The 27,786-nt window shown below is 38.0% G+C and overlaps 1 protein-coding gene across 1 annotated transcript in view; it reads left to right on the top strand.

Annotated features, from left to right (window-relative positions):
* Positions 1-27,786, top strand: part of TMEM156 (transmembrane protein 156) — a 47,612-nt gene that overhangs the window by 3,880 nt on the left and 15,946 nt on the right. Inside the window, exons 2-5 of the mRNA XM_057309925.1 lie at positions 20,504-20,773; positions 22,333-22,593; positions 25,513-25,632; positions 27,251-27,334. Of these exons, the coding sequence (XP_057165908.1) occupies positions 20,504-20,773; positions 22,333-22,593; positions 25,513-25,632; positions 27,251-27,334 (735 nt within the window). The remainder of the gene's footprint in view (positions 1-20,503; positions 20,774-22,332; positions 22,594-25,512; positions 25,633-27,250; positions 27,335-27,786) is intronic.

Below are 27,786 nucleotides of genomic sequence, written 5' to 3'. Positions count from 1 at the left end.
TCTCAGGGGGAATGCCAGGGGCTCTTGCCTTCACTTGCTGGAAAGATCTAGATTGCTACTGCTCTATGACTTGTCTTGGAGGGACAAGTTTGAAATTTCAATAGTGTTTGGGTAACTTTGGCACATTGATCTATCTAAACCTGGTGGGGAGAATTCTCCCCAGTGTCTCATGGAGACTCCCAACTTGCACCTGTGCCCTCCATGCTGTCCCATTTCTTCTGTCCTCGCTCTGATACCAGAGAGCAGCAAGGCAGCCAGTTCCTCCAGCTCTGGCCATCCCACCCCTTTCACTAAATCACTCATGACTGGAAGATCTCACTCTCCCATTGTGGCACAGGAACTGATGCCCCTGGGAAGGATGAGCCCCTGACTGTTTTTTGTTTTTAAGCATGGAGATGTTGGGAAGGGACATGCACACAATAAGAAATACGAAATGCAGTAATGTAGCCTAGTGTAAAGCAGCCACTGTGAATCTCTGTGTTGGGAAGGAGGGAGGGCCGGGCAGCAGTTTCAACCACAGGATCGGGACTGTGGAGGACAGAGCAGGAGTTCATTTCCTCTGTCCATTTTGGCTATGAGAGACCTGCGTGTCTGTCTAAAAGAGAAAAAAAGTAAGTGCTCACTTTTTGTGTTTAAGTATTAAAAACGATTCCAATGGGGGGAAAAAAGTTAAGTAGAAATCTCCAATAAGGTCCAGGAAAGAGACTAATAGGTATTAATTTTTTTTTAAAGATTTATTTATTTATTTGAGAGGAGAGCAAGCACTAGTGGGGGGAGGGGCAGAGAGAGGGAGAGAGAATCTTAAGCAGACTGCCTGCCTAGTGTGGAGCCTGCTGCGGGGCTTGATCTCTTGACCCTGAGATCATGACCTGAGCCAAAACCAAGAGTTGGGTGCTTAACCCACTGAGCCACCCAGCCACCACTAAAATTTTTAAAAAAATGTAATAAATACTTACACATGTCCCAGATACTATACCAAGTATTTTTACATATAACTCATTTTGATGCATTAAATATTTCAACTCCTTCATTCTGAAGAATCATTCTCAAGAGAGACTTTTCTGAAAATATTGAGAGAGAAGGAATAAAACTAGATGGAGAGATTTATCTTGTTGTAACATTTCTTATGGAATTTTCTGAATCTTTGTAGCATGAAAATGGCTACTAATCGGCATAATATGTTTACACGTATATTTCATGCACTAGGTGTTGGCAAAAAAAAAAAAAAGATACTGCTGACTATAATGTTTTCCACTGCTTTGGCAGAAGTGGTTTTCTTCGCTCCTCTATCAGGTTCTATACCACCAACGCTTGCTTGGGAAGCTTGCTATCAGCTTGTCTCATTGCATTGGTAGATAAATGCTCTCTCCGTATATCTTTTTTGTTTTTATAGAAAAAACAACTGTCTTTAAAACAGTGATGTGGTACTATATCTTACCCCTATACTGCTCTGTTTCTTTTTCCATAGCCTTTATACCCTATATAACTTACTTACTTATTGTGTATACTTTTTGTTGTCTGATTTCTCCAAATAGAATGTAAGCTGGATGAAAATGAGGCTTTTGTTTATTTTGGTCATATTTTAAGCACTTAGGACAGAACTTGTCATATTAGGAGGCACTCACTGAATATTTGTTGATTGAGTGAATTTTCTGCGTCATATTATAAAGGAAATAAAAGGGAAACATTCTTAAAGAAAGCACTTCTTAGCTAATCCTCACAACCACCTTCTGATTTAGGCTTCCCAGGCATTGTAATCCTCATTTTACATTTTTGAAACAAAATTTTACTGCACACCTAGAATTTTTAGGGTCCTAGGATTGAGCCCTGCCTCTAGCTCCTTGCTCAATGAGGAGTCTACTTATCTCTCTGCCCCTCCCCCACTCATGCTCTTTCTCTCTTTCTCTCCCTCTCAAATAAATAAATAAAATCTTAAAAAAAAAAAATAAGTTGTCTTTCCCAAATGTTCTATGAATAAATCCATATCCTGTCCAGACTCCCCTGTTCCTTATCTGGTTGACACCATAGATATATCGTTCATTTGCAACATGATATATTTTTACCCTTTCCCACTCAATATTACTAGAGAAGCTTCAATTACGGAACCCAAAATAGAATTACATTATTTGAGTTTTTGCTATTGAAATTGATACTCTGTGAGTCTATGCCATTTGTTAAAGAGGCAGACGTGTGATCGAAGGAAAACAATGTACGTTAACAAGTGTCTCTGTAAATTAGGCAGCTAAGCCGTGAGCTTTTTTCTCTCCTGGCGGCTAATACTTTTAAATTGCTGGATTATGATACAGACTATCCAATAATGATGAAAGATACTGACAAACCATTGGCTGCGTTTTGTTTAGCTTGGCTATTTTTTTTAAAGGCACACCTTACAATAAAATACAAAGATCTTAAGTGTTTGGTTTTATACATTTTGACAATTGTCTGTGCCTCTGTAATGATAACGCCATACAAAATACAGATTTTCATCACTCCCAGAAAGATTCCTTTTGCTCTCTTCTGTCAAATCTTTTCCTATTCCCCACGGCAACTTTTTGACCTATGTCACCATAACTTAGTTTTATCCCTTTTTATATTTTATATAGATGGAATCATCACACAGCGTCTATTTTTGGTCCAGCTTTTTAGCTCAGCATAATGTTTTTGAGATTCATCCATGTTATGAAGTGTCTCAGTAGCTCCTTTCTATTTACTGCTACATGGTCCATTATACAAATACCTCACATTTGTCCCTTTGGCCACTAGGTTGTTTCCAGCTTTTGGCCACTATAAATATGCTGCCATGAACATTCTGGTACAACTCCTTGTGTGAAAATATGTTTTCATTTCTATCAGGTAACTATCTTGTAGTAAAGTAGCTTCATTTTATAAGAAACCACCAAATGCATCACCCAAGTGGTCGTTTCTAGAGGTAAAATTTCTTTTTCTCTTCAGTTTCCATTTCATATACTAAAGCAATAGCACTTAGAATATGTATTGTCTGAAATAATCCACACTTCTTCCCGAAGTTCCTTGACAACTCATTAACAGAGAAAGAGCTTAGGTATTGGGAAAATATGACTTGACATATAGTAGTTTCTGGAGTTCCTATTGCCTGTCAAACAATGAAGGTGTTTCTGTAAATCTTATTTTTGAAGGTGAACAGAGAGTTGAGACTTCTGTTCTTGCAGTCATACCTTGAAAAACACTTTTGGCACAAAATATCTAAAAATATGAGATAAAACATTAAGGACAACAACAACAAAATACATAGTTGAAGTACTAAGAAAATAAGAAAACTCCTTGAAGGTGGAAAATGATTAGAAATTACGAATCCAGGGGCGCCTGGGTGGCACAGCGGTTAAGCGTCTGCCTTCAGCTCAGGGTGTGATCCCGGCATTATGGGATCAAGCCCCACATCAGGCTCCTCCGCTATGAGCCTGCTTCTTCCTCTCCCACTCCCCCTAGCTTGTGTTCCCTCTCTCGCTGGCTGTCTCTATCTCTGTCGAATAAATAAGTAAAATCTTAAAAAAAAAAAAAAAATTACGAATCCAGGGGCGCCTGGGTGGCACAGCGGTTAAGCGTCTGCCTTCGGCTCGGGGCGTGATCCCGGCGTTATGGGATCAAGCCCCACATCAGGCTCCTCCGCTATGAGCCTGCTTCTTCCTCTCCCACTCCCCCTGCTTGTGTTCCCTCTCTCGCTGGCTGTCTCTATCTCTGTCAAATAAATAAATAAAATCTTTAAAAAAAAAAAAAAAAGAAATTACGAATCCAGATGGGTAAGCAAGAGTGAACAGGCTGGTGACCTGAAGAACATCTACCAATTCCTGGTGGCCTAGAGTCTCGGTTCCATGGGTCACACATGGGGGGACAGAAGCTGAAGCTTAAGACTGGGAGACAAAACGTGACATGCTCTGCAAAGGAATGAGGAGAAATCTCGGAAGAAACTTGCCTGGCTGTGAGGAAATTTGTCTGTCTCCATCTAGGCCCTGGAGAGAGCAAGGAAAAAATTTCCTGAGAGTTTGTGAACATGAACGGGCCATAACTTGGATATTAATGCTCATTGCCTATGAGGTGTGATAAGCCCAATCCAAGAATTATTTTTTTTTTGTTTTTTGTTCTTGGATAAATTTGACATATGATACTGTGTAAATTTAAGGTGTACAGTGTGTTACTTTGATACATTTATTAGTAATATGGTTGCCATTATAACAATACTTATCACATCATATACTTATGGTAAAATATGACTATCTATAATCGATATACTATACATTAGATATCTCTGGCTTATTTAGTACTTAATTCATTACAAATTTGTACCTTTAAACACGATGAAACTTGTCCCCCCATCCTCATCCCCCGGTAACAGCTATTTTACTCTCTCTTTTTTTATACATTTGATTTTTAATTTTTTAATTTTTAAGTTTTTATTTAAATTCCAGTTAAAATACAGTGTAATGTTAGTTTCAGGTGTACAATATAGTGGTTCAACCCTTCCATTGAACACCTATGCTCATCACAAGTGCCCTCCTCATCCTATCACCTATTTAACACACTCCCCCACCCACCTCCCCTTCCATCAGTTTGTTCTCCATAGCTAAGAGTCTGTTTCTTAGTTTGCCTCTCTTTCTTCCTTTTCTCCATTATGTTCATTTGTTTTTTTTTTTTTTAAGATTTATTTATTTTTTTGAGAGAGAGAGAGAGAGAGAAAGAGAGAGAGCATGCATGGTGGGAAGGGGCAGAGTGAAAGAGAATCTCAAGCAGCCTCCCATGCCAGGCTCCATCTCAGGACCCTAGATTCTTACCTGAGCCCAAATCCAGATTTGGACCCTTAACTGACTGAGCCACCCAGGCTCCCCCATTTGTTTTGTTTCTTAAATTCGACATATGAGTGAAATCATATGGTATTTGTCTTCCTATGACTGACTGACTTCACTTAGCATAATATTCTGTAGCTTCATCCATATTGTTGCAAACGGCAAGATTTCATTCTTTTTTATGGCTGAGTAATAGTCCGTTGTGTTTCTTTATCCATTCATCAGTCGATGTTTCCATAATTTGGGCTGTTTCCATAATTTGGCTTCTGTAGATAATGCTGCTATAAACATCAGGGTGCAAGTATCCCTTTGAATTAGTGCTTTTGTGTTCTTTTGGTAAATACTCGGTAGTGCAACTTCTGGATTGTAGGGTAGTTCAATTTTTAACTTTTTTTTTTTTTAATGTTTTTTTATTATATTATGTTAGTCACCATACAGTACATCCCTGGTTTCCGATGTAAAGTTCGATGCAATTTTTAACTTTTTGAGGAAACTCTATACTGTTTTCCAGAGTAGCTGCACCAGTTTGCATTCCCACCAACAGTGCAAGAGGGTTTCCCTTTCTCCACATCCTCGCCAACGCCTGTCATTTCTTGTGTTGATTTTAGTCATTCTGACAAGTGTGAGACGATATCTCATTGTAGTTTTGATTTGCATTTCCCTGATGGTCAGTGATACTGAGCATCTTTTCGTGTGTCTGTTGGCCATCTGTGTGTCTTCTTTGGAAAAATGTCTATTCATGCCTTCTGCCCACTTTTTAATTGGATTATTCATTTTTTGGGTGTTGATTTTTAATTTTATTAAATGTTTCCTTCACTCTGCAGAAGCTTTTTATTTAGATGAAGTCCCAATAATTTCTTTTTGCTTTTTGTTTCCCTTGCCTCAGGAGACAATCTAGAAGGAAATTGCTGTAGCAGATGTCAAACAGGTTACTGCCTCCAGAACTTTTATGGTCTTAAGTCATTTAGGTCTTTAATCCATTTTGTGTCTGGTATAAAATGTGGTCCAATTTCACTCTTCTGCATTTTGCTGTCCAGTTTTTCCAACACAATTTGTTGAAGAGCCTGTCTTTTTCCCGCTGGATATTCTAGCCTGCTTCATCGAAGATAAACTGACCGTATAGTTGTGGGTTCATTTCTGGGTTTTTTATTCTGTTCTACTGATCTATGTGTCTATTTTTATGCCAGTACCATACTGTTTTGATCACTACAGTTTGGTAACATAACTTGAAGTCTGGAATTGTGATGCTTTCAGCTCGACTTTTCTTTTTCAAGGTTACTTTGGCTATTTGGGGTCTTTCATGGTTCCATACAAATTTTAGGATTGTTTGTTCTAGTTCTGTGAAAAATGATGTTGGTATTTTGATAGGGATTGCATTACATGTGTAGATTACTTTGGGTAGGAAAGACATTTTAACAATATTTGTTCTTCCAATCCATGATCATGCAATGTCTTGTGTGTCATTTCTTTGTGTCATCTTCAACTTCTTTCATCAGTGTCTTATAGTTTTCAGAGTACAGGTCTTTCACCTCTTGGGTTAGGTTTATTCCTAGTATCTTGCTGTTTTTGGTGCAATTGTAAGTGGGACTGATTCCTTAATTTCTCTTTCTGCTGCTTCATTATTGGTGTATAGAAATCAACAGATTTCTATATGTTGATTTTATTTTATTTTTAAAGAGTTTATTTATTTATTTGACAGAGAGAGAGACAGCCAGCGAGAGAGGAACACAAGCAGGGGGAGTGGGAGAGGAAGAAGCAGGCTTCCCAGTGGAGCAGGGAGCCTGATGCGGGGCTCGATCCCCGGACTCTGGGAGTCACGCCCTGAGCCGAAGGCAGATGCCTAACTACTGAGCCACCCAGGTGCCCCTATATGTTGACTTTATATCCTGTGACTTTACTGAATTTGTTGATCTCTTCTAGCAGTTTTTTGGAGTCTTTCAGGTTTTTTATGTATATTATTGCGTCATCTGCAAATAATGGAACTTTTATTTTTTCTTTACTGATTTGGATGTCTTTTATTTCTTCTTGTTGTCTGATTGCTGGGGCTAGGACTTTCAGTAGTATGTTGAATAAAAGTGGTGAGAGTGGACATCCTTCTCTTGTTCCTGAACTTAAGGGAAATCCTCTCAGTTTTTCTCCATAAAGGATGATGTTGGCTGTGGGTTCTTTTGTATATGCCTTTATTTTCTTGAGGTATGTTCCCTCTAAACCTACTTTGTTGAGGGTTTTTTATCATGAATGGATATTGTACTTTGTCAGATGCTTTTTCTGCATCTATTGAAATGAGATAGGGTTCTTATGCTTTCTCTTATTGATGTGATATATCACACTTATTGATTTGAGAATATTGAACCACCCTTGAAACCCAGGAATAAACCCACTTGATCATGCTGATTTTTTAAAATGTACTGTTGGATTTGGTTTGCTAGTGTTTTATTGAGAATTTTTGCATCCACCTTCATCAGGAATATTGGCTTGTAGATCTCTTAGAGGAGTCTTAATCTTGTTTTGGTATCAGGGTAATGCTGGTCCCATAGAATGAGTTTAGAAGTTTCCCTTCTTTTTCTATTTTTTGGGATAGTTTGAGAAGAATAGGTATTAACTCTTCTTTAAATGGTTGGTAGAATTCGCCCATGAAGCCATCTGGCCCTGGACTTTTGTTTGTTGGGAATTTTTTGATTATCGATTCAATGTCTTTGCAGGCTATTAATCTGTTCAAGTTTTCTATTTCTTCCTGTTTCAGTTTTGGTAATTTGTATGTTTCTAGGAATTTATCAATTTCTTCCAGGTTGTCCAATGTGTTGGCATATAATATTCTCATAATATTCTCTTATAATTGTTTGTATTTCTGTGTGTTGGTTGTTACTTCTCCTCTCTTAGTTGTGATTTTTTTTATTTGAGTCCTTTCTCTTTTCTTTTTGATAAGTCTAGAAGTCTTTCTTTTTGATAAGTCTGGCTTTGATAAGAACAGAGCAACAATCTGTTCTTTTTTTTTTTTTTTTTTTTTTTTTTTTAGTTTCTATATCATTTATTTCTGCCCTAATCTTTAGAATGTCCCTCCTTCTTCTGGTTTTAGGCTTTGTTTGTTGCTCTAACTCCTTTAGGTGTAAGGTTAAGTTGTTTATTTCAGATTTTTCTTGCTTCCTGAAGTAGGCCTGTATTGCTACATACTTCTCTGTTAGGACTACTTACGCTGCATCTCAAAGGTTTTGGACTGTTGTATTTTCATTTTTGTTTTCATGTATTTTAAAAATTTCTTCATTTTTTATTTTATTTAAATTTTGCTTAATTAACATATAGTGCAATATTAGTTTCTGGAGTAGAATTCAGTGTTTCATCACTTACATACAACACCCAGTGCTCATCATTAATTTCTTCTTTGATTTCCTGGTTGATCCATTCATTGTTTAGTAGCATGTTGTTTAACCTCCATGTATATTTGTGGACTTCCCCAATTTTTTCTTTTGGTTGACTTCTAGTTTCAAAGTGTTGTGGTCAGAAAAGCTGCATGGTATGATTTCAATCCTTTTGTATTTGTTGAGGCCTGTTTTGTGACCTGATATATGATCTATTCTGGAGAATGTTCCATGTGCCCTTGAAAAGAATGTGTATTCTGCTGTTTTAGGATGGAATGTTCTGAATATATCTGTTAAATCCATCTGATACAGTGTATCATTTAATGCCATTGTTTCCTTGTTCATTTTCTTTTTAGATGATCTGTCCATTGATGTAAGTGGGGTGTTAAAGTCCCCTTCTATTATTGTATTATTATTGATTATTCCTTTATATTTGTTATTAACTGTTTTATGTATCTGGATGCTCCCACGTTGCGTGCATATTTACAATTGTTAGATCTTTTTGTTGGATTGTCTCCTTCACTGCAATATAGGGCCCTTCTTTACTCTTGTTTGAAGTCTTTGTTTTAAAGTTTAGTTTGTCCAATATAAGTATTGTTACTCCAGCTTTCTTTTGACAGCCATTTGCATGATAAATGTATCCCCATTCCCCTTACTTTCAATCTGCAGGTGTCTTTAGGTCTAAAATGAGTCTCTTGTAAGCAGCATATAGGTGAGTCTTTTTTTTTTAAATCCATTCAGACATCCTATGTCTTTTGATTGGAGCATTTGACATCTATTTGTATGATAAATGTTTCTCCATCCCCCTCACTTTCAATCTGCAGGTGTCTTTAAGTCTAAAATGAGTCTCTTGTAGGCAGCATATAAATGGGTCTTGTTTTTTTTTTTTTTTCCCCTAATCCATTCTGACACCCTATGTCTTTTGATTGGAACATTTAGTCCACTTGCATTTAAAGTAATTTTTGATAGATGTGTATTTATTGCCATTTTATTACTTGTTTTGTGGTTGATTCTGGAGATTTTCTCGGATCCTTTCTTGTCACTTTTGGTCTCTCCTTTGCACTCAAAGAGTCCTCTTTAATATCCCTTGCAGGGCTGGTTTAGTGGTCACAGACTCCTTTAGTTTTTTCTTTCTGGGAAACTATCTCTCCTTTTTATTCTGAATGATAGCTTTGCTGGATAGAGTATTCTTGGCTGCAGTTTTTCCCATTCAGCACTTTGAGTATATCACGCCACTCCCTTCTGGCTTGCCAAGTTTCTGTTGAGAAATCTCCAGCTAGCCTTATGGGTCTTCTCTTGTAAATTAAAGACTCCTTCTGTCTTGCTGCTTTTAAAAGATTATTTCTTTATCACTATATTTTGCAAATTTAATTATATGTCTTGGTGTTGGCCTGTTTTGTTTTTTGGGTTTGTCTTTTTTTTTATAAAAAGATTTTATTTGAGAGAGAGAGAGTGCATGCACGAGGCGGGGGAGGAGCAGACGGAGAGGGAAAAGCAGACTCACAGGTCTCAGTCCCAGGATCCTGAAATCATGACCTGAGGCAAAGGGAGATGCTTAATCGACTGAGCCACCCAGGTACCCCTCTTGTTGATTTTGATGGGAGTTCTCTGTCCCTTGGATCTGTTTGTCTGTTTCCTTCCTCAGATTAAGGAAGTTTTCAGCTATTAGTTCCTCCAATAATTTTTCTGCCCTCCTTTCTCACTTTTCTTCTTTTGCAACTCCTATAATATGAATGTTATTATGTTTGATGGAGTCACTGAGTTCCCTAAGTCTATTCTTGTGTTGCACAATTCTTCTTTTTCTCTTTTGTTTAGCTCCATTACTTTCCATTATTTTGTCTTCTAGGTCACTAATTTGTTCCTCTGCTTCCTCCAGCCTGCTGTTCATTGCATCAAGCTTGTTTCCAATCTTGTTTATTGCATTCTTCATCTCGATTGTTTCTTTCTTAACTCTTTTATCTCTGTGGAAAGGGTCTCGTTGATGTCTTCTATTTTTTCTCAAGCCCAGTGAGTATACTCATGATTGTTGCTTTAAATTCTCCATCAGGCATCTTACTTATATCTGTTTCACTTAGTTCTCTGGCTGTGGCCTTATCTTGTTCTTTGATTTGGGATAAATTCCTTCATCTAGGCATTTTGTCTAAATCTCTGCCTTCCTCTGTGTGTTTTAAAAGCCAGTATGCTTACTGCTCCTGGAAGTAATGGCTATATGAAGAAGAGGTCATGTAGTGCCAGGGCCTGGTCCTTCAGGGACTGTCTCTGGTGTGTGCTGCGTGTGCTCTGTTGTTGTGTTTTGGCTGCTCTATTCTTTAGGTTAGTCATCTGCAGAGGCTCTCCTTGCCTGCTGTGGGTAGTGTTTTGTCCCTGGCCTGAATGTGGCAAATTTTAACTAGGTGTGCTCTGATCTGCTTGTGAAATGAGACCTGATATCACCTCCACCAGAACTGAGACCCTGAAGAACTCTCAGGTCAGGAGATGTGGTATGAGTAGGAGTTTGTGCTGGTCTTCCCAGTGAGGGGCTCACTGAGCTGGGACTGAGGCAAGCTTGACTGAGAACGGCAGTCCAGCCAGAGAGCAGCTGTGTGGGGCTTGGTGTAAGCAAGTTAGGCAGCTAGTGTCAGTGCTGCACTGCCTCCTGCTGGTGGCTCTGTATCTATGCTGAGGGGCAGGGAAGGGAAATGGTACCCACCAGCTCCTTTGTTCCTTGAGAGGAGTCTCCGTGAGCACTGCCTGTCAGGGACATGCTCTGAGAAGAGCAAGTAATCTCCCCACTGTGTGCTCCTGGTGCTTTTCAGACTGCTGTTTCCATGCCATCTCCCCACCCCTCCCCCCACACAGGTGGTTTGCCTGCCTTCTTTCCAGGAACAGGGCAGTGTGCTCCAGGTTCTATCTCAGCCAAGCCTACTGACCTTTCAAACTCCAGGCTTTAAGACCTCCTGGTTGCAAGAACTCACAAAATCCAGCCCCTCTTGTTTTCCAAGCCCATCGCTTTGGGAAATCATCCTCCTTGTTCATTCCCCTGTGTGCTCCTCTCTCTCTCCTGCCCTTCTCTATGACCATGGCTTCCTCCCCTCCACAGCACCCATGATCCATTTCTCTCCTAAGTCATGTCTCTGTCTCTTCTCTCCCTTTAGTTGTAGAGTTTGTTCTGTCAGTCTTCAGGTTGATTTCTGGGGCAATAGGATGATTTGATAGTTATCTAGTTGTGTTCATGGGATGAGACGAGCCTAGAGTCCTCCTACTCTGTTGTCATCTTTCCTCTCTCCCATTTGGCTTTTTTAGATTTCACATATAAATGATATCATACAGTAATTGTCTTTCTCTATCTTATCTCACATAGTATAATGTGCTCAAGTGCATCCGTGTTGTTACAAATAGCAGGATATTCTCCTTTCTCATAAGTGAATAATATTCCATTGTGTATATGTAACACATCTTCTTTATTCATTCACCCATTGACGGACACTTGGGTTGTTTTCATATTTTGGCTATTATAAATAATACTGTGATAAACATGGGAGTGCAGATATCTATGTGAGTTTCAGTTTTCATTTCCTTTGGGTATCTACCCAGAAGTAGAATTGTTGAATGATATGATCTATTTTTAATTTTTTGAGGATCCTCCATATTGTGTTCCTCAGTGGATGGACTAATTTACATATCAACAGTATATAAGGGCTCTTTTTTTTTTCCTTACCACACCAAGAAATTTAAAGTGGTTTTGCAATAATGTGCTATCAGACACCAAGCAGAGGTAAACACCAATCCAATCCTCTCTGGAGGAACACATCTTCAAATCATATCTCAAATAATTTCCCAAACAATCATAAAACACAAAGACTTAACAGATAAGAGTCAATAGAGACAAAAAAGCAGAATCAGATCTTTAAAGAATTCAGATTGGGGTTATGAGATCTATAATATAAAGTAAGTATTTAGTTTGTTTCAATAAAAATGGTATGAGTATACCAAAAAGTATGAGTAAGAAACAAGACTATTAAAAATAATCAGGCAGGTTTATGAATCACTATACTATACATCTGAAACCAATATAACACTGTATGTTAACTTTACTGGAATTTAAAATCAAATTAAATTAAATTTAAAAAATATAATCGAGTAGGGACACCAGGGTGGATCAGTCAGTTAAGTGTCTGCCTTCAGCTCAGGTCATGATCTCAGGCTGGTGGGATTGAGTCCTGCATCGAGCTCCCTACTCAGCAGGGAGCCTGCTTCTCCCTCTCCTTCTGCCTGCTGCTCCCCCTGCTTGTACAGGCACACTCTCTCCCTAACAAATAAATAAAATCTTTAAAAAAATATATAATCAGGTCAATTTGAAAAAGGATCAACTCGAAATTCTAATTATGAAAATATAATAACATGAAGTAGAAACATAAGGAATGGAATAAATGGATCAGACACAACTGAATAGTGAATTAATGAATGAGAACATAGATCTGAATGAGAACACAGCAGAGAGAGCCAGAAAAAGAGAAAATATGAAACAGAGGGAGAGATCTCTAACTGAAGCTACCAAAGGAGAGAAGAGACAGAATGGGGAAAAGACAGTGTTTAAAGAGATGTGGCTGAGAACTTTACAAAAGCGATGAAAGACATAAATCCTCAGATTCAGGAAACCCAACAAGTCCCAAACAGAATAAATGCAAAATTCCGTAGAACATGAAAACTAAAGAGCTCTTAAAAATAATCAGAGATGGGGGCACCTGGGTGGCTCAGCCGTTGAGTGTCTGCCTTTGGCTCAGGGCATGATCCCAGGATCCCAGGGTCCCGAGATCAAGCCCTTTGTCAGGGAGCAGGGAGCCTACTTCTCTCTTTCTTCCCACTCATGCTCTCTCTTATTATCTCTGTTGCTATCTCTGTCTCTCTCTCAAATACATAAATAAAATTCTTAAAAAAAAAAAAAAAGAAACAGGAATATATTCCAATTTATTTTTTAAGGCTAGTTCATCTTGGTATCCAAACCTAACAAAGATAGAACAAAAAAGAAAAACTTACAGGCCAAACTCATTTATAAACAGATAAAAAAATTGGGGTGTACCTGGGTGGCTCAGTTAGTTAAGTGTCCGACTCTTGATTTCAGCTCAGTTCTTGATCTCAGGGTCATGAATTCAAGCCTTCAAGCCCTGCATGGAGCCTACATAAACAAACAAAAAAATTTTAAACAAAATATTAAGAACCTAATTGGATAAATATATATATATATAAAATGACCAGCTGAGATTTATACCTGGAATGCAAGATGAATTAGCACTAGAAAATCTAATAGTGTAATTCACTGTATTAACAGATTAAAGAAGAAAGACCACATAATCACCTCAAAGTTGTTGAATGAGCATTCAGTTATATCCAGCAACCCTTATAATGAAAAATTCTTAGCAAAGTAGGAATAGAAGAAAACTTCCTTAAAGTGATACAGGTCCTCCAAAAATCATTATATGAAATATTATTCTCAGCAATGAGACATTATAAGTATTCTTAAGATTGAGAATAAGCAAGGATGACCTTTCTCAATATGTCTATTCACTGTGGTCCTGAGGATCCTGGCAGTGCAATGAGAAAAGTTAAAAAAAATGGGACACCTGGGTGACTCAGTCAGGTGTCTGACTCTTGGTTTCGGCTTAGGTCATGATCTCGGGGTTGTGAGATCAAACCCCACCTCAGGCTCTGTACTCAGCAGGAAGTCTGCTTGAGATTCTTTCCCTTCCCCCTCCCTCCTCCTCTGTTCCTCCCTCTGCTTGCACACATGTGTGCTCTTTCTGTCTCTCAAATAAATAAATAAAATCTTTTTAAAAAAGTATAAGAAATAAACGTATAAGGATTGGAAATGAAGAAATAAAGTTGTTATTATTTACAGTTGCTATGCATATCTGCATAGACAGCCCACAAGATTTATAGGAAATAAAAGTTAACGAGGAAATTTATAAAGCGGCAAGAAAATAAAATTGATATTCAAAAGTTAATTGTATTTCCATATACCACTAACAAACTGAAAACATATTCCTTAAAAGATACTGTTGGCACTAGCAACAAAAAATAAGGTACCTAAGAGGAACTCTAACGAAGGATATATGAGATAGTCATGGAGAGAATTTGGAAATTTTATTGAAAGATATCAAAGAAAGCCCATATAAATAGAGAAAGAAAGGAAGAAAAAGTGATAGGAGGAACTCAGTATTTTATCTTTCTTCTCCAGGGGATTTCAAGATTCAAGTCAGAATCACAACTAGGTTCTTTGCTGAACTTAACAAGCTGATTCTAAAATTTATTGGAAAGGGCAAAGGGCCAAGAATAGCTAAGACACTCCTAGATGATAACCTATCAGATATAAAAGATTTTACAAAGCAAAAGTAATTAAGTCATTTTAATATCTTTGCAAAGATACAAAAATGGGCTGATAGAAGGAAACTGAGATCCCAGAAACACACTCATTATCTATGGATACTTGATACATGGCAGAGGCATCTTTCTGAGTAGTGAGGGAAAGACGGACTACTCAATAAATGCTAATGCAGTTGATCATCGCATGTGGAAACATTCATGTGGCCCCTACCCCACACTGTACCCGATCCCAGACAGCTGAAGAACATACATGGGGCGTCTGGGTGGCCCGGTCAGTTAAGCTTCTGACTCTTGATTTTGGCTTAGGTCATGATCTCAGGGTCTGGGCTGGGTGTGGAGCCTGCTTAAGATTTTCTCGCTCCCTCTCCCTCTGTCCCTCCCCACCCACGTTCCCTCTCTCTCTCAAAAAAATAAAAATAAAAATAAAAAAAAATAAATGTAAAAGGCAAAACTTTAAAACTTCTAGAAGATCTTTTTAATTTTAAGGGAGCCAGATTTCTTAAATAAGGCACAAAGCACAAATTGTAAAGAAATGATTGATAGCTTTACTGCATTCAAATTAAGAGCTTCTTTTAACTAAGAGATCATAAAGAAAATGAGTTGATAAGGTATAATCTGTGAGAAGATATCTTGATAAAATAATTAAAGAACTTCTTGGGGTGCCTGTGTGGCTCAGTCAGTTAAGCGTCTGACTCTTGGTTTCGGCTCAGGTCATGATCTCATGCGTCATCCTCTGTGCTCAGTGTGGAGAATGCTTGAGATTCTCTCCTTTCCCATTTTCTTCCCCCTCTGCCCCTCCCTCACCTGCATGCATGTACGTACTCTCTCTCTAATAAATAAATAAAATGTTTTAAAAAATATTTTAAAAAATAAAGTACTTCTTAAAATTTTAAACAGAAAAATTAGAGAACTCCTAAGAAGTAGTAAGAAAAAGACAAACGGGTGCCTGGCTCACTCAGTCGGTTAAGCATCTGCCTTTGGCTGGGGTCATGATCTCGGGGTCCTGGGATGGAGCCCTGCATCTGGCTCTCTGCTCAGAGGGGAGTCCGCTTCTCCCCCTCCTCTCTCATTCTGTGCTCTCTTTCCCTCTCTTGCTCTCTCTCAAATAAATAAAATACTAAAAGAAAAAAGAACACAAAAAAACACAAAACCCAAGAGAATAAATGGAAAAGTAGAAAAAAATAAGAAAATACACTTTTAAACTATGATAAGACTCTATTTAACATGCACTGAACTGGCAAAACTTGAAAAGCCTTGGCCAAGATGTATGTCAGTGGGAAATTTTATACATCACACGTACGAGTATTAATTGGTACAATCACTTCATATAATGATTTGACATTTTCTAGAAAAATCAAAGATGTACATACTGAATACCCAGCAATTTTACTCAGTATGTATACTAGAGAAATTTCTGTATTTTTGTACCAGCAGATACATTTATGAATATTCATAATATAATTTATTGGGATAAAATTTACATATAAGAAAATGCTCTCCTTTTTTTATTTTAATGTTTTTTTATTATATTATGTTAGTCACCATACAGTACATCCCTGGTTTCTGATGTAAAGTTCGATGATTCATTAGTTGCATATAACACCCAGTGCACCACGCAATACGTGCCTTCCTCACTACCCATCACCAGCCTATCCCATTCCCCCACCCCCCTCCCCTCTGAAGCCCTCAGTTTGTTTCTCAGAGTCCATAGTCTCTCATAAAATGCTCTCCTTTTAAGTATATAGTTCAAAGTTTGGCAAATGTTTACACCAATGTAATTAGCACCACAATCAAGATATAAAATTTTCCAACACCCCCAAAGGTCCCTCTTTCTCCTCTGCAGAAGAACCCTTCTCCCTCTGTCAAGATATTTTTCCATTTCTAGGATTTCATATAAATGGAATACTACACTATGTAATCACTTGTATCTGGCTTCTTTCCCTTGGCATAACGCACTTGAGATTCTTTTTGTACATGTTGTTTGGCCCAGTATTTTCTTGCTTTTTGTTGCTGAGCAGTATTCTGTAATATAGGTATGTCAGGAATTGCTTCAATATTCACTAGTTTGGGGCTTTTAGATTGTTTCCAGTTCTTAGCTATTACAAATAAAAACACTGCCGTGAAAATTCATGTATAGGTATTTTGATTTTTCTCGTGTAAATTCCTAGGAGTACAATTATTGGGTCATATACATAAGAGATGTAAATCTGTTTTCCAAAGTGGTTGCACTATTTTATGTTTCCACCAGCAGTGTATGAGGGCTATGGTTCATAGCAGCATTATTCATAACAGCAAAAATAGAAACAACCCAAATGTTTACTGTCAGAAGAATGAACAAGTTGTGGTATACTCATTCAAAGAATATCACAGACAATTAAATTAACCATAGCTATATGCAGCAACAAGACTCAAACATATTAAAAAAGGCTAATCATAGATGAATACATAAAGTATAGTCCATATATATATATATATATATATACATGTCTAAAATATGCTAAATGCAACAATGTTATTTAGGAATATATACATTTTGGAAAGACTAAGATAAAGCAAAGGAGTGCTAAACACAAAATTCATGATAGTGGTTAACCTCTGGGAAGGGGTTATGTAGGGATGGGGAGAGATAGGGTGTTTAGAGATATTGGTGATATTGGTAATATCGGTATTGGTAATATTGATATCCTTAATCGACACGATAGATACATGGTGTTTATCTTTATTATTCTTTAACTGGCACCAACATTTTACATATGCTTATATATGATAAAGTTTTATAGCAGACGTTAAAAAAGAAAAGAAAGATAGTTGATGTTTCTTTAGCCTTACTCTCTGGTTTTCTTTAAAAAAAAAAAAGATTGACTTGAGCATTTGTCCTATACTGCAATATATTTTACTAATCCTATTTAGTATTCTCTATACTTATGCTGAGAATTATTCTGGAATGCATTTCTATCTATGGGAGTAAGAATTTAGATGTCTGACTCCCAGCAATATTAATGGCAGTAATTAAATTCATATATCCTTGTTTATGGAAATGAGAACATAGCCCACCTAATAACAAAAATGATTGAATAGAATTCATTATTTCTTAAAATTATACTGGGGAAGGATATATCTTCTATTTATTTCCTTTCCAATTGAATTATTTAAAACTAAGGTTTAGGGGCACCTGGGTGGCTCAGTCGTTAAGCTTGGTTCCTGGGATCAAGCCCTGCATCCGGCTCCCTGCTCCGCTGGGAGCCTGCTTCTTCCTCTCCCACTTCCCCTGCTTGTGTTCCCTCTCTTGCTGGCTGTCTCTCTGTCAAATAAATAAATAAAATCTTAAAAAAAATAAAAAATAAAACTAAGGTTTAAAAACCATCATAAAATGACCTCACAGTCAAATATCATTGATTCTAGAAAGCCTGGCTGGTCACTTATTGGGTAAGAAGACTGTAATATAGACAATAAAATTTTCTATTTCCCTATCTTGGTTGTATCATAGGATTACAAGTTCAAGAAATGGAAAATTTTCTAAGATGAAAAATGCCAGTGAGTAAAATGGAAACATGGCATGAAATGTTTTTGTGTGTTTTGGTAGTATAAAAAAAACATAGGTTATAGAGTTCCATCAGATGTTACATTTCTATCTCCTTCCTGGGACATTATTACTGAAGACAGTTTTAAAAATTAGTTACATTTGGGGCGCCTGGGTAGCGCAGTCGTTAAGCGTCTGCCTCCGGCTCAGGGCATGATCCCGGCGTTCCGGGATCGAGTCCCACATCGGACTCCTCGGCTGGGAGCCTGCTTCTTCCTCTCCCACTCCCCCTGCTTGTGTTCCCTCTCTCGCTGACTGTCTCTCTGTCAAATAAATAAATAAAATCTTTAAAAAAAAAATTAGTTACATTTGATCACAACTTCGCTTATAAATATATTAAGACATAAAATTGTGGATTTGAGTAAAATACCATCTTTTCCCCCCAAAAAACCTTTATAGCAACTCAAGTATGAAATGTGTTTATCTCTGGAAATCACATGTGAATTATTACAAAAACAACTTCAAATGTAAAAGGCTGGTAATAAGCCTCTAATTTTATTAAATAAAAATATAATCATCAACAATGAAACACTTATGGAATCATTATTAAAGTACAAATTCCACAAATAAGAAATTCTTTAGTATCAGTCAACAGCCTGGTTTTCTCTTAAGATTGAACTAAGTTCTATGACTAGGAGTAATCATTTTAAGAACTGAAGTGATTCTTTCATTGTGCTCCACGTTATTTAGAAAAATAAAAATTTATTTTGCCCTATATGATTGCACAAGAAATGGTAAAGAAAGCCACATAAAGGTACAACTGAGCATATGAATTGTTTTCTCACACTAGCAAATGGCTGTCAGACTAGGGATACCTATTCCTTGATCATGACTGTTAAATAGGGATTCTCGATTTTTATAGAATGAGCTTTAATTACTTGTGTGAATTGAATCACAGATACTCCTACCCTAAATGAAGTTTGAATTTTTAATTTTCACTTTGGAATGTAGGTTGAATTTTTTAAAAAAGGTTTATTTATTTATTTGAGAGAGAGCTTGCGCGTGAGCGGGGGGGGGGGGGGGGGGAGGGGCAAAAGGAGAGAATCTTCAAGCAGACTCTGCACTGAGTGTGGAGCCTAACACAGGGCTCGATCCCATGACCCATGAGATCATGACCTGAGCCGAAACCAAGGGTCAGTCGCTTAACTGACTGAGCCACCCAGGCATCCCTATGGGTTTGAAATTTAAATAATATACATTTGTACAAATTTCAAAAGTGTTTTCATATGCACTATACCACTTAATCCTACTATAACCCTATGAGGTTAGCAGGATCTAGGGCTACCATCTCCATTTTGCTGATGAGAAAATAAGATTACAGAGATTATGTCACTTGTCCAAGTGTCTTGCCTAATGACAGATATAGCACTAGAGTCCTTGTCTTTTATTTCAAATGCAGTATTCTTTCTTTTGTATCATCATTTCCGTATCTGACGTTTGTCTTCAGGCAAAAATTAAAATTATGATGTCACCCTGTTAAATTTCATCTTTGGAGGTTCAGGTAGGTTGAATGAGGGCTACCCAAAGAGATTCTGTGCTAAAGCCTGGGACGTGTACATGTTACCACACACGGAATAAAAGGTCTCTACAGATGGGATTAACTTTATGCTTTTGCATTACCCAGGTGGAACCTAGATCCAATTACAAATCTTTTTTTTTTTTTAAAGATTTTATTTATTTATTTGACAGAGAGAGACAGCCAGTGAGAGAGGGAACACAGGCAGGGGGAGTGGAAGAGGAAGAAGCAGGGTCCCAGCGGAGGAGCCTGATGTGGGGCTCGATCCCAGGAACCTGAGATCACGCCCTGAGCCAAAGGCAGACGCTTAATAACTGAGCCACCCAGGTGCCCCCAATTACAAATCTCCTATATGAGATGCTTATAAGAGAGAGGCAGAGGGAGATGACACAGACCGAAGAGTAGAAGACAGAGACATAGAGAAGGCAATGTAACCAGAAAGTCAGAGATTGGAGTGATGTGGCCACATGCCAAGGAATGCCAACAGCCAGCAAATGTTGGAAGAGGGACAAGGAACAGAGTCTTCCCTGGAGCCTTCAAAGGGATGGTGGTCATGCAAACATCTAGATTTCAGACTAATTAAATTGGTGTTAAACTTCTGGCCTCTAGAGCTTTCCCAGGAGAGAATGGTTAAAATGTTAGGGCTTCCAAGAACATCTCTAGTTCTCTTCTCTGAAAATTAATAAGGAATGTTTACGAATCTTTAAAAGAAATATTTAAATGAAGTAGATGTTAATTCATATAAAAACAGACTTGTCACTGACAAGCTGAAATATACTGTATCCACCTAAGAAAAACTGGAAGCTTATTGTGTATTGATTCGAATGACAAAACCTCAGAATATCATAGTAAACAATTTTTTTTTCCTTTATAGGAAATATATTGGAGCTATCATGTCTGGAAGTGTGTTTGCAACCTAATTTCAACTATTCACTCTGCTCTTTAAATTTTTCTTTTGTGACTTTTCTGAAACCAGTAAGAGAAACTCAGACTATTATGGGCATCTTTCTAAATCACTCCAACTTTCAAAACTTCACCAGGATTTGCCAAGGCATCACAAGTGAACTGAAAACGTGCTCCTCATGTTTGGCTTGTGAGTCCAAAAAAAGCATGAATTTTATTTCTCAGGAACAAACATCAAAAGGTAAATGTAAAGTGATAATAAAGTTTATCAAGAATAAATTACCTTAGTCTGTTAAAAAAAGTAATAATATATTCCAATTTAAAATCCAGTAGTACCAGAACATTCAGCAAGTGTGGCTTTTAATGAGTGACTTGTAGGGCTTTGGGATATTACTTATTCTTGATTTACTTTATCAAAAACAAAATTTCTACTTTTCTGGGGATGTACCGTATGGGGACTAATATAACAAAATAAAAATTATTAAAAATTTTTTAAAAATTTCTACTTTTAAAATACATCAAAATGCCCCATGATTTATGTACATTTGATGATTTAAAGAGTATTTAGCATGCTCTCTTCAAAGGTCTTGAATTTTTAAAAATTAAAAAAGTAAAATCAAACTTGGATTTTCTAAGAAGTCATTGAATCCTCGATACATTTGTACCTTCTCCGGCCCAACATTTATCCACTGTGTATGAATTGTCTTTTTACTTGTCTAACTGTCCACTTAATGTTGGGCACTTTGTCTTTGTTCACTATATTTCAGATCTTGGCCTAATGTCTGACATTAGGCACTCAATAAATATTTTTAATGAATAATAAATGAAAGAATAACTACATATTATGTGTAATGTCTAACTGAATCTTGCATCTATTTTGAGATCAATATATATTACTTAATTAAATCAAATCAACTTGCATTATTGAAAAATTAAGTAACTCATTTGTAGTCATAAAATATACTAGTGGCCTCAGGCCCAAGCATCGAATTTATTATTTATACCTATTCAGTGAGATTGCTTCCTGTATCACTCCATATTGGCATTTTTCCCCATTCTTTCAGAACAGGAATGAGATTTCCTGGCATTGACTTGGAATGAAGTCTAAAAGATCTTTTTCTGGGTTCTTACTCAACTATCGCAGGGTTCTGAGTCAAGTTCACCAGAAAGCAAGCTGGGGAAATACCTTTATGGTGATAGAGAACTAGGAAGTGTTTTGCGGCTTGCTAACTCCCAGATGCGCCCTCTCTGCCTCCTTGAAATGTAGGACAGTGCATTGATATGCCCATTGCTATGCCTGTGTAACGTACTACCTCGAAACTCAGTGGCTTAAAGCAATGGCAATCATTTTATTTTTTCTTCCTTTCCTTGTGTTCTTTCTTTTCTTTCCCTTTCTTTCTCCCCACGCCGCCGCCGCCGCCGCCGCCGCCTCCTCCTCCTCCTCCTCCTCCTCCTCCTCCTCCTCCTCCTCCTCCTCCTTCTTCTTCTTCTCTGGTTGGCCAGGGATTCGGAATGGGCATAATGGGGCATTTCTGGCATGGAGCATTATAATCTGTCCCACAAGTCATCAAGGAAATGTCTGTATTTTCTTTGAGATGCTCCAATTCCATTTCAACCCTACTATCACCTGGTTTTCACAATCTTAAAAAAAAACATAAGCACTTTAATCATTATTTTTAGTGCAAGGAACTTATTTCTACCTTTTTTGTAGAGGAAGAACGGTATTTAGTGTTGAGCGGTGTGTGTTTTCTTACTATGTATTACTATTTTGCAAATAACATTTTCTTAATCTCTTTCTAGTTCTTATCATGAAAGGATCAACGGAAGTGAAGGCAAATGATTTTCGTTCACCTTGTCAACATTTCAACTTCACTGCAGCTCCTATAGTTGGTCCCTTGGAAGACTATAACATTACTTGTAATCTAAAAACCCACGCGAGAAGGCCAGCAATCATGGAGGAAGATCCACCCACGGAAAAGTCTATGAACCATACTTGTAGGACTATGGAATACCTGAAGAATTGTACACACATTTCTTTGCACCTAGAAATGGATGTCAAGAGTAAGTGTTTAAGGAAGTTAGAGGAAAAAGAGAATTGAATACGAAATTAAATAAAGGCTAACACATTAACGTCATCAAGAGTTAAATAGTTGAAGAATTTTGTTGATGCAATAATATGCCTGGAAGGAATGCTAGTCCTATCATCTATTTTTTCTTTCAAAATTTGCTCTTCCTGAGGTCTAGCTGTACTCAGAAGCAGAGAAGGCATCTGTGGGTTGTGATTTGAGGGGCACTAGAAGACCTCAGAGTAACTTTGGACATGCCTATTAGCTGTGCTTGAAGTAAACCTACCACACCTGGGTATTAAAGGGTAAAATTTATTTTTAAATGCAAATATCCACGTACATTGTGATGGGCTATTAAAATCTTATTTCGAGTTGACTTATGTCTTCTGCTAGAGTCAAGAACCAGGACTGAATAAAACAGGATTTCTGATATAAAGCCATGGAGATAGGCAGGGTGCAGATGAGGCACTTTGGGTCACCAGATAGCTCTGAGGGAAAGGTAGGAGTCCAAAAGATCAAAATCACACCTATCTTACTTCTAAGGCTTATTAGCTTCCTCGGCACCCTCTCCGAATTACCACAATTGATCCTTTCTACTAAGCAGTGTGCCTCACTTTACTATCAAATCTATTTTGGAAGAGTATTTTATGATATAAGCACTTAATATGTGCCTACTATATGCCAAGCAATGCGCTAGCATTAGGGCCACAAAAAGAGATGAATGTAAAACAATTGGGCAAGTGCTTCCGGGGTAACAGGTGCGACGGTAGAGCCAGTTCCTGGGCTTTGTGAGCTTCCAGACATAATGGAAGCCTTTCTGGTCGCCTTAGAATGCTTTTTAAAAACCTTTAATTTTTTAGAGGTAATTATTTTAAAAATATTATATTTTAAAGCAAATACAACTACATAATATGTATGCATTTTTACAGTAAAAGAGAAGGCTTCAAAGGAATTTCTCTTGTGAGTCAGTCTTCAGGGCGCTATGGCCTCTGCAATTAGGGGTTATTTCAGGGCGTGTGTATGTGTGTCAGGTATGGGAGAGGATCTGAGAAGATCTGAACAGAGAGAGCAATTCCCTTGGGGTTAGGAGTGAGGTTGGAAGGTAAGCTTTGGAGAGATGGGGGGGGGGCATAGAGAAGGTGACAGTGATGAAGTTTGAAAGATAAAGTGGTCTGGATTATAAATATTAAAATCATGCTTATTTCCACGCATCCATCTAATTGCTTTTTATGTTTTCTAAAACATAAAGGAAAAAGAGGCATTTCCATAACAATAATTTGCAGAGAATTTTTTGTGTCATGAAAAAAATCCATACATGATAGTCAAAGTGAAATAATGTTACCAGCTTTCTTGGGTCCATAATTCAGAAAGATAACAGTGGTACACAAATACGTAGTCTTGTATTTTAGAAAAAGCATATCTATTTGCCACGTGTAGAAGGTTTAAATTTATTTATATTTTACTCTGCTGTGCAGAGACGAACTTGATCTCCCTTAAAAGCCCTATCCACCAGGGGGTGAAAGTAAATCTGGTAAATTTACTCTGAAACAATAATTTAAATTGTCTTTTCAGATTTTTTTTTTCCAAATTCCCATTTGTTCTCCCTTGCTCCTCTCCAAGATGACTGCCGGGATGGGGGGTAGGTGGACAGCCTGGGGTGTGGGGAGACATACTCTTCTGCATTTGCACTGATGCTTTGGTGGCTGTTCGGGCTGGCCTGACCCCAGTTGTGCACATTCCGCTATTGCTATATAAAGTCGGTGAATGCACGGTTCTCTTCTCATAGCTTGATCATCAGTGCCCAATGACCCCTTGGTCATCGGGCCTACTGTGGCTCTTGCTGGCACTCCAAGTCTTCTATTCCAGTTAACTAACTGCATACTTTTAATTCGCTGAGCAGGGAATGCAAGTTTGTAGCTGAATAGCATGGGATGATTTGGGGAAGGCTGAGTGCTACCATCCCAGTCAACTTTTACCTTTTGTGGATTCTGCCTCTTTTCTAAATAAATGTTGGATGGCTATATAATGTACATCGGCCCATAGGGGTAGGTCCTGTGAAAGGGATACCCGGATCATGAACCTCACAAGGGCAATCATCCAAGGGTATAAACGAGTTATGTATCCTGCTAACTTTGAGAGAGTGCTGTGTTTTGTGTGCAAGGAAGAGGTACAGAGGGTGGCTTGGGAAAACAGTAGACAGTTATGCCTTGGATGTGATGAGATCACCTTCTGTTATGTCACTGATTCCTAGGTCTGCTGACCACTGTATCTTCATGGGACCAAAGGAGATGGTGCTAAACTATTGCTGGATGGGGACTATCTTTCTCATGTGCCTCACTGTCATTTGTATGGACAAGGTTTTACCTAGGGTAACCGTATGTTTAATTAATGTGTGCACCTGATCTGAACCTTGCAGCAAGAATCTGTGAAGAAAGGGGGTTCTGATTATTCATCTGCTTTGGCCTTTTATATGCCTCAGTCCAGCCCTTTCTGTCTTTTTCTTGCCTCTCCATCTTCCTCACACTATCTCTTTGTCAATTTAAGGGCATAATTTTTGACTGTGTGGCCCAGGGCCACAGTTGTTAATTACAAATGGCCCTGACTGGGGGACTCATCTTGTTGTAGACTTAGCTAATGATAGCAACCAAAGAAAACTAACACCAACATGACCTGTAAGTGAAATTAATCCTAGAATCTTGGAATCAAAGAGATCCCTGGAAGCTCCCCGGTCAAATTTCTTCGTTAACATATCAGGGAAGAAATCAGGAGGGCAAACGACCCTATAACAGGGATGGTTATATATTCAGCTTTTCAGTTAAGGCTAGAATGTGTACTGGAGCACAACCACATCACCATGTGGCCTCTCTCTGTTGCGTCATTTTATTGTATCCTTATAGTATTCTTTTCTTTGCAGATTTCACTTGTTCCATGAAGATCACCTGGTATGTTTTAGTTCTAGTCGTTTTTATATTTTTTCTCATCCTCACTCTCCACAAAATACTTGAAAGCCACAGAAGAATGTGGAAATGGCGGAGTAAGTATTTAGGAATAAATCCATTGTTTGGGACAATCCAGTTAGGGTCTTCTCTATAGATGTATGTTCTTTTTAATTTATAATTTATTGAGCATCTACTGTGTGTAAGTGGCAGTTCTAGGTAACCCAGGGAATATGAACATAAGTAAGACACAGTGTTAGCATTTGAAGAGTTTCATGCGTCTTTGTCTACTTAAACAAGCGAATAGGAGGGGAGGCTGGGCAGGAGCTGAAGGAGGCTGGAGGTTGACCAGAGGCTTAGTGGAAGTGAAGGAAGAAAAGAGGCAGAAGAATAGGCTGGCGATCAAGAATTTTGGAGCTGGAGATCTTGAGCAGAGTGGCTCTAAGTGAAAAGTGGGAATGGGAGTCAATTTTTAATAGGTGTAAGGGTGTCAGTAGATTTTTGGCAAGGCAGAGCTATAATGTGTAATTAGAAATCAGGCAATGGGGGTGATATTAAAAATATTTAACTAGTATGACCTAGGCATCCACCTATCAGGATGGACATTGACTTATGGCCCCAGTGGTGTGTACCCACGCATATACCAACCCTTCTGGTGTGTGACCCATGCATATACTGGCTGAATATCAGGCCTGAGGGATAGGGGGGAGGAGTAGAGGGAGAGAAGGAATCTTACGCAGCCTCCATGCTCAACACAGAGCCCCATGTGGGGTTCCGACCCATGACCCTGAGATCATGACCTGAGCCAAAATCAAGAATCAGACACTTAATCGACTGAGCCACCAAACGTCCCTGTTGCAGGTATTTCTGGAAAGCAGTTTCATATCAAGTCTTGCCACTGATACCTTAGTATATAAAGCTAACATATAATAACATCACCGATATTGTGTATTTGTAGAATAACGCTTTCAGAAGTTTTTTTTTTTAAACTAGATTTTCCAAGTACTTAAACAAGGTGTGTATGACTATTTTCACTTATAGATGAAAAAACCCCCTGAGCCTTAGAAAGATGAAGTCGTTTTTCCAAAGTTACACAGCTAACAAAAGGTCAGAATTAAGACCTAGGGTCTTTCTAGTTTTAAAAATAACATTATTTTAAATAAACATATGTTATTTGCAAATAGTTTTAAGTTTCTTGATCTATTTTTCCATATAATTGCCTATTAGGAAAGACAGAAGCCAGATAGAGAAAAAGTCTAGAAAGCAACAATAGCGGAGAGTGAACATTTTATGAACATCCACCCTAATGATAGGCTTGGTGGTTTTTGAAGGCTTGCCTTACAAATCCAAGCATATAAAGTAATGAAACATGTCACACCATTTAGGGCATTAAATATTATTAAATATGCATTAAATATTCTGTACATATCTATGTATATTAATGTGAGCAATATAATATTCTGTACAAAAGAGCTGGTGCTTTTCATTAGAGGAGATGGCATGATGGCATTTATGCTAGTGGAGAAACCACTTGTTTTAGAAAGATCCTCTGTTTGCTCATGGAAAATAACGAGGAAAGCCCTTAATGTCTTGTTACTCCTGGCCCTGTTGTGAATGGCCCACTTTCCTTGGTAATCCTTTGAATCAACACGGGGAATATATATTAAGAATGTGCTTGTTTATCATTTAAATATTTAATTTCTTTTCTTGGAATAGGTCATAAATACAAACCCACTTCTGCTCTCTTAAGAGGACAGGATTCCGAGAAACTGCGAACACTGAACGTGCGGGTTATTTCAGGTGAGTTTTGTGACGTACTGACAAAGCCCGGCTTTGAGAACCCCAGTCCTTCACCATTTCACTATAGACCCAAGATCGAATGATCTGAGCTCATTTAAATTAGCCTTGTATCTGGAAGAAAGGAGCTGTGGGCAAATGAAATCTAGTTTAATATGTCTTATTATCAGGGGACAGTTATTATCAAAACCAGCTCCTTAAATAATGGAAAGCATGCCTAATTGGCAAGAAGAAATTCATGTGAGTAGGCAGAGGAGAGAAAGCAATAAGGAAGAAGCCTCAGATTATTTTTAAATGAGACAAGATACCATTATTCCTCAGAATTGCAAGAAGTAATTGCAGAGTGGGCATGGCTTCTGCTGGAGCTTTTACTTAGCAAAGGGTGTCATTGTGTAAAGAGAACTTCTAATAGCCCCAATTAAAAAGTCCCCTGTCCTCTCCCAAGAAACAGAAAT

Source organism: Ursus arctos, unplaced genomic scaffold (assembly GCF_023065955.2).
Source record: "Ursus arctos isolate Adak ecotype North America unplaced genomic scaffold, UrsArc2.0 scaffold_9, whole genome shotgun sequence".
Taxonomy (NCBI): Eukaryota; Metazoa; Chordata; class Mammalia; order Carnivora; family Ursidae; genus Ursus; species Ursus arctos.
Note: the sequence above shows the minus strand (reverse complement) of the source record. Positions and strands in the feature narration are given on the sequence as shown.